An 8,030-nucleotide genomic window follows, 5' to 3' on the forward strand; every position below is an offset into this window, starting at 1 on the left:
AATACGGTGCGGGAGAAGCGCGGTGCTGAACGCCGGGGGGAACTTTCTGCTCGGGGCACCTGCGGGGCGGGCGGGGGCAGCAGCCGGGCGGAGCGGCGCGGCGCGGAGAGGAGAGGTGCGGGGGTGCCGGCCCGGGCCCGCCCGCCTCGGCCAATCGTGGCCGCTCCGCACACTCCCCGCCCCGCTCCGTTCGCCCCATGTGCAGAAATAGCCGCGGCGGCGGTTTCCGCAGGGAGCGGGGCGAGCGGGCGGCGGCGGAGCATCCCCGGGCGGAGCGGAGGGACCGTCCCGTCCCGTCCCGTCCCTTCCCGTCCCGATCCATCCCGTCCCGACCGGCCCCGATGGCCCCGCGGCGGCCGGGCCCCGCGGTGGAGGGCGGGCGGTGATCGCTGCCGGCGAAGCTCGGATGCCCCCCGGGGGACGGGGGCTGCGGGCAGCGGGGGGCCGAGGCGCGGGGCTCGGCGCGCCCCTGCGGCCCCCCACGGCCCCATCGGTGGGGCCGGACATGGGAATTGGGCTCCGGGAGCCGCTGCCCCGTGGCCTGCCGGTACCTGTGGCGGAAAGTCCCTTCTGCTTGTGAACCTTTCGAGCTCCTCGCCCTGGGCTCTCGCCATGAACACTATGAAAACCACCTACATCGTGCTGGAGCTCATCATCGCCGTGCTGTCCATCGCTGGCAACGTCCTGGTGTGCTGGGCCGTGGCCATCAACAGCACCTTGAAGAACGCGACCAACTATTTCCTGGTGTCTCTGGCGGTGGCTGATATCGCTGTGGGTTTGCTGGCAATCCCCTTTGCCATCACCATCAGCATCGGTTTCCAGGTGGATTTTCACAGCTGCCTCTTCTTCGCCTGCTTCGTGCTGGTGCTGACCCAAAGCTCCATCTTCAGCCTGCTGGCGGTGGCCATCGACCGGTACCTGGCCATCAAGATCCCCCTGAGGTAAGAGTCCTCACACCTTGCAGCTGCCCCATCCCACCTGACTTATGGGAACTTCCTCTCTCTCACAATACCATGTGGTCTGCCGCCCAAAGGTGATGATAGTGAAAGTGTCAGTGATTTGCCGTCACTTGCTCTGGGATCAGGTTGTCAGTGTCCCATCTCTTACTCAGAGATATAACTGTGGGCTCGGTTTCTGGAAGTTATTTGCCTTGGGTGGGTTGGCAGCGGCTCCACAGCGGTGCGGTAGTGAGGGACAGCTCCAGCTCATCTATGGAGGTATTTGTACAGCCCCCATTCCTGTGGTATCTGGGCTTCTCTGGGTCATTAAGCATAAGAGCAGCTGTGCAGGCTGCTCCCAGCCGGGGTCGTGATACCTTCAGCAAGGCTGAAATGGAGCCCTAGGATCTGCTATGACACTGTGCATGCTTCACGTCGTTAACTTGGACTAGAGCTAACGAGGCTTTTTCCAAGTTTTAGAAGGGATGTAATGAATAGAAAGTGCAGTTTGTTGCAGCAAGTGTTGGGTGCTGTAAGTGCGTTTCTGTACTCACACATGAGCCTGTTCCTTCCGAGTGTGCACATCAGGAAATATCAGGAGCTGTCAGCTCTGCAGCGTGCTGTGAGGGGAGAGCAGCAGGGGGGTCAGAAACCACTGTGTGGTTTTCAGAAACACGCAGTTCATGTTTTTATCCAAGCGTGGTTTCAAGGCCAGGAATTGGCTTCCTTCTAATTCATTGCAGTGCACTGGGAAAGTGTGTGAAATATATTTTACAAGTGCTAAGTGCACCAAAACCCCAGAGTCTGTAACATGACTGACCTGAGTCTACCAGCCTGCTCTCCTGTCTCCACTGTCCCTCCCCCAGAACAGACATCGATGCAGCCCCGTAAGCCCCAGGAGCACTGGGACTGCCAGCAGTGTTGGTATGGTCAGGGCAGCTCCGGCACAGGGACCTCAGCTGAACCACGCCAGCTGCAGCTTTCCTGGGCTCTGCTCACCTCTAGCTCCTCTGCACCACTGATGAATTCATCCTAAAGTGACTTAGAGGACCCCACCCACCCACCCTCTTCTGGCACCTTGCAGCACAGAACTCCCACATGTGGGGCAAATTTTAATTAGTCATCGGGCAGACAATAAAACTGGGTGATGGAATTGCATGTATCCTGAGTGGCTGTGTGTCACCAGAGCGTGGAAATTCCATAGGATACGGAGTGTTGTACGGGGGCAGCAGGGCTCAGCTCTGGCTCTGGCTGCTGAGTTCCCAGCCTCCAGCACAGGACTCTGTCTGTCTGGGCAATGCTTCGGCGCCTGATCCATCTGTTGGCACTGGGGCTCTTGGAGTGGGCTTTGACAGCACAGAGCCCCTCCGGGTAGGGTGAAAGCAGTAAAACCCCATTACAAGGATGGGAACAGGGCAGTGCCTCAGCAGCAGCAGGTTCAGAGACTGTGCTGAAAGGCTGTGTTTGTGCAGCACAGGTTGGTGCCCAGCTGCAGCCTGCATCGCCTGAGCTCAGCACACCGCATTCCCTCTGGTAACCTGTGCGGGGATGCTGAGGACGGAGCCTGACGCATAATTCAGTATTATTTAAGGGATGTTTCAGCCCACAGAGGCCAGGCAGGGCTGCGGGCAGGGCCGTGCGTTGCAGCCAAGCTTGTAATGGATTTTTCAGTTCTTTGGCTGAACCGAGAAATCCCATGGGAGAAGAGGCAAATTACTTCAGTCTGACTGAAGCAGCAGTGGCTGGGGGTGGCAAGGAAACATAGGGTCCCAACCGACTGTGCAGATCGCATTTGGGCTGCTTGGCCCTTCTGCTGCTGCTTTCTGAAATGGAGGCACATAGGAAGCAGCTGATGGGCCCCCACCTAGAGTGCAGCAAAACAACTGTTTTGTTGAATCTCATACCGGTTCTTTGGAACCCTCCCTCGTCTGGCTAAAAATATTTGCTTAATTTGGCCACAAAGTCATGAATTCTTTCTGTCCCTTGAAACTCTATTTTTTATTTGTTTGTTTCACAAATTTACTATTTCCTGAGGAGCCCCCTGCACCATTCCTGCATGTGTGGCCACAGCCCTGAGCCCCTTCCCAGCTCCTTTCTCCCCAGGACACACACAGCTTTTGGCTGCCCTATTGTCCTGCTGTCCCTATGCCCATCAGTGCTGCCCTGCAGTGCCTCTAAGTCCCCTGCCCATCCCATTGGTGACCAGCACTATTACTGCTGGTTTATAACCTCAGCACGCAGCAGGCCAGAAGTGTGCCCAGTGCAGGGGGGAAATAGCAGCTATTTTTAGGTGTGAGCAGTCTGATTTCCTAAAATATGTCCCAATTTTTTCTATTTTTCCTGCACCTCAGGGGTCATTTCCCTCCCTGGCAAAAACCAAAATCCCGACAGGATGTGAATTGTCCCCAGGACCTCTGCACTTCTGGAGCAGCTGTGGGGGCAGCAGGGATGTCAGGGAGCACACAGCTGCTTCCAGGCTGTGGTTTGGGGCATGGAGCTGGGCTGAGCCAGGAACCGGAGCCTTGGGATTGTCCAGGGCTTCTTTTAGCTCAGGTCAGCTCAATCTGTTATAAAAACCCCAATACTGTGTTAATTTTTGTGCTGTTATACTGTCTCTCAGGGCCGTGCTGCCCTGACCCTGATGGCAGTCACTCTGCAGTGGGATGTGAGGCTCCAGCGGAGCTTCATGCAGGGTCAGTGCTGCCAGCTGTGCCGTCCCCATCTGCTCCCAGAGCCTGCCGAAGGCCGGCGGGGCTCAGGGAATTTGCACGCGCCACAGAGCGGATTATCCCCCTGTAATCCCACTGATGACTTCGGGCCTGCCATGAGCCACAAATAACCCACATCCTGCGTTGTGTTCCTGGGGTGTGGCTGTGCCCTGCGAGCACCGTCTGGTGCTGGGAAAGCAATCAGGTGCTGAGGAGCAGGGGAGCTGCTGTACCCCCGTTCCGCAGGGGACAAGGGACAGCGATGGCCACATCCTCTCCCTGCGCTGCTGAGGGCCCTGGTGCCTCCTGTGCTACACAAGAAGTGATCTCACTGCCACCCACCACCTTGCCCTTATCCGCTATCTGCGTGCACAGGGCTCCCATGCGTGGGAGGGGTTGCACCAGTGCCCTATACACGGGTTTGCACCGACACAGCCGCAGCTCCTATCTCCCTTCTGCACCACAAGGCGTGCCTGGGGACTGGGAATGAGAGAAATCCTCATCCCCAGGCATGGAGGGGCTGATAGCAACACCCCCAAGATGGCTGGGAGGGTGCTGAAGCCGGGCTCAAGGATGCTGCAATGCCAACTGCCGCCCATGGGCACACAGTCGGCACGGCGCTCACTGTTGGCTGCCCTCACTGTGCCCCCCAGCCCCGTATACCCGGCAGGAAGGCCGAGAGCATGAGCGGGGGATGCTGCTGCCTTCCCATGTGCACAATAGGGACAGATGCAGGAGGAAGTGATTTGTCTGCCACTGGATGCGGACGCGCGCAGATGTCCGGCTTCCTCGGCCGATGCTGTAACGCCGATCAGATTTCTCATTCTCGCCGCCAACTCCTTCCTGGTTGGACAGCACTGCTTTCTCCTTTTCTTTTTTTCTTTCTTCCCTCTAAAGTGCAATTTATGATTCATTTAAAATGTCCTGCCAGGGTGTGCTGTTTGGTGTGTGATCTCAAGCAGCACAACAGCACTAGTGCTGAAAAAAAAAGGGAGTGTGATGCAAAGTACAGCTGCAAGTGGATGACAGGGACACAATGCTTGGCAGCCAGAAGGCCCTCACCCTTGTGAATGGAGGTGTCTGTGTGTTTTTCTTCACACTTAAAATAGAAGCATGTAAATTATCACCACGTGTTTGTATCAGAGCACCTGCATAGGATGAGTTCTGTGGCTCCCAGCTGCTTGTGTCCCTGCAGCCGGCACTGGGCACAGGCAGATGGGGAGGACGCAGCACAGCACTGAAGGCACGGCTCCAACCAGGGACCCAAAGGGCAGGACAGGGGCTGGGATGCTCCTGGCTCTGCTTTGCAGCAGGCAGTGATGTCCCTGTCGGGCTGCTTGGAGCAGCAGCCCCACGGCACTCTGTCATTAGAGAAATTCCTCCTGATTAGGAAAGGTAATGCTGCAACGTCAGCAGTGTGTTCTGTACACAAGAGGAGCATTTAAACACTCAATAGCTCCATGTGGCTTTCACACCTCTGGTGTCAGTACAACTATTTGAGAACAGGTACCAGTGATGAGGTGGCACTGGTGCTCCTCCAATGTGCAATGGGCAGCAGCAGGAGGGAGCTGAGTAATTAGCAATCTGACACTGATTACGCCAGGAAAGAGACTGTGCCTGCCTGTGTGAAGGGAACTAATGCATTGCTGGGTTATTTAATCTCAATAAATCATTTTAAAATATTCCGCTGTTATTTACATTAAAGCAGCACTTGATGCCTTTTGGCAGAAGCATAGAGGAGATTCAATATTTGTTGTCCATTAATTGAGCAGACTTCAGCGAGTAAATTTACTTTAATTGTTTCTTGCCTAATAATATTAAGCCTAAAAGAGCAAAGGAGGGATTTAGTGGTGCATTCAGAGCTGTGGAAATGCGTCGGCTCCCCACTGCCTGCTCACGCTGTGTGTGCATGGGGATGAGCTCGGCCTTGCAGTTGCCATTGCCATTGCTGCTGTTGCCATTGGTGGCTCGAGGCTCTGACCTTGCCAAGATTTCTGGGGTTTTGCTTCTAATCAAACCAAGTTTCAGAGCAGGTTGAGCTCCTGAAAGCAGGCACAGGGCTTTGAAAAAAAAGGGCTGGGCCTCACAGCTGCCCCCTCTGATAACTTCTCAGCTGAAGCAGTGCTGGATAATGAGGAGAGGAAGGTGCAGAGCACCCAGACCTGCCCTAAGAGCTCCGTTGGTGTGTGTGCAGCCGTGCAGGGCTGCTGCCTGCGGCCGTGGCTCCCAGCAGGGGATGGCCGCGTGCGCACGGAGGCGACGGCAGCGTGATTCAGATGCACAGCTGTGGGTCTGTGGGAATCCAACCCTCCCCTGCCTCACGGGCCGGAAGAAAATAAGAACAAGCGTTCTTAGGAAAGGAGGAGCAGAGTAATGGAGCCAGAGTAAACAAGCACTGAGAGGAGGGTGTGGGAAGGGGGGACACGTATGTCAGCCAGTGGATGCTAGCTGGCAGTGGACGGGACAATAATGGGTTTCTCATGTTGTCTTTCTGGCACTCACTGAGCTCTTTGTATCCCCAGAAAGAGAACCGAGCAGCGCTTTGATGCTGCTGTCTGTTCTAATTTCACCCAACTCGCCTGCCCTTCCTGCTATTCTCACTGCTCTGGGCAACTGGGCTTGGGGGAGCATTTGGCTTTCCTAACTCAGGATTTGGCATAAGGAGAGGTGTAGGGCAACACATGGCTCTGTGCCCCTCAGTACCACACCAGCTTGACCCTCTGCCATGGCTGAAATTTTTTGTAACTCATGAGAACCCGAGGAAAGCATTTGCTCAGAATCCAGCTTTATGCAACCACACAGGAGCAGCCCTGGTGGCCGGGGGAAGCTGTCCACATTGATGGGAGGGCAGGAGGAGGGAGAAGAGCCCAGTGTTCCTGGCTCCCTGCTCCATGCCTGGATGCAAGTCTCGGAATAGAGACACAACCCCTGGCTTCTAAATCTGAGCAATCCATCATTAGCAGATGCTGGCTCGGAGCAGTCTCCCAGGGTGTTTGTTATCCAGCCACAACAGACTTGCGTGGGCTGCAGCCTGGCATGTGTAAACCAGCTATCGTCCTGTTTGGGAAGCTAATAGGATCCGTGGTTTCCAGAGACACGGATACTTCCCACGTTACTGTACGAGGTAGCACAGGGACAGACATCACACTACTGCACTGTGGCAATCTCCAGTCAGCCAGCATTGCTGCAGGCCTAAGAACAGCCCAAACTGAAGCAAGCTGCCCGTTGTACAGAGGCTGTAAGACCATGTGGTGATGTTGGTTAGGTTTTAGCTGCCCAGTACAGCGTGCAAGTGAGAGCCAGCAGCAGCTCAGCCCTGCAGGTCAGGTAGCCCAGCAGCATGCTGGAGCATGCCTGTGCTGGGAGCCAGGTGCTGGCTGCAGTGCTTTGTGCCCTCCTGGTGGGTTAGGCTCACACAATGACAAAGCCTTGTTCAGAACTCTCAGTCCTCACCTCCAGCTGAAGGCAGTGCTGGGCACCCCTCAGGAGCAGTACGTGACTCAGCTCCCCAGATCCCCTCATGTGGGCATAGAGGTGAGATTTTGTACCCTGGGGCCATCACAGAGGTGAGGTTCCTGTGGGTACACGTGGAGCTTTTGTGGCCTCCACCAAAATGCTAATGACTTGAACTGCAGGGAAGTCACGAGCACTCCTTTAATTAATGGCTCTGTCCTGGTTCTGATGCTGCAGGTACAACAGCCTGGTGACCGGCAAGCGGGCGCGAGGACTCATCGCTGTGCTGTGGCTCCTGTCCTTTGTGATCGGGCTGACCCCGCTGATGGGCTGGAACAAAGCCATGAGCGGTTGTCCCAACTCCACCAACGAGACAGGGGCTGACCATGGGGCAGGGCACCACAGCTGCTTCATCTCGTGTCTCTTTGAGAATGTGGTGACCATGAGCTACATGGTGTACTTCAACTTCTTCGGCTGCGTGCTGCTTCCGCTCATCATCATGCTGGGAATCTACATCAAGATCTTCATGGTAGCCTGCAAGCAGCTGCATCAAATTGAGCTGATGGGCAACTCCAGGACCACTCTGCAGAAGGAGGTCCATGCAGCCAAGTCTCTGGCCATCATCGTAGGACTTTTTGCCTTCTGTTGGCTGCCCCTGCATATCTTGAACTGCATCACTCATTTCAACGAGGAGTTCTCCAAGTCCAAGCCAGAGTGGGTGATGTATATGGCCATCATCCTCTCACATGCCAACTCGGTCATCAACCCCATCATCTACGCCTACAGGATCAGGGACTTCCGCTACACCTTCCGCAAGATCATTTCCAAGATCCTCTGCAAGACGGACGACTTCCCCAAGTGCGCCACCGACAACAACCAGCACCTGACCGTCACCAACATGAACGCTCCGGCCGCCTCGGTGACCATATGA

The 8,030-nt window shown here is 55.8% G+C and overlaps 1 protein-coding gene across 1 annotated transcript; it reads left to right on the forward strand.

The window, feature by feature from the left end:
* Positions 1–591: 591 nt before the first annotated feature.
* ADORA2B (adenosine A2b receptor) lies at positions 592–8,030 on the forward strand (the record flags this gene model as incomplete). The annotated part of the gene is made up of 2 exons (XM_079545333.1): positions 592–941; positions 7,337–8,030. Exons 1-2 carry the CDS (start codon positions 613–615, stop codon positions 8,028–8,030), a joined length of 1,023 nt encoding a protein of 340 aa, XP_079401459.1. The 5' UTR covers positions 592–612.

This window comes from Tetrao urogallus (assembly GCF_951394365.1).
Source record: "Tetrao urogallus genome assembly, chromosome: 20".
Taxonomy (NCBI): Eukaryota; Metazoa; Chordata; class Aves; order Galliformes; family Phasianidae; genus Tetrao; species Tetrao urogallus.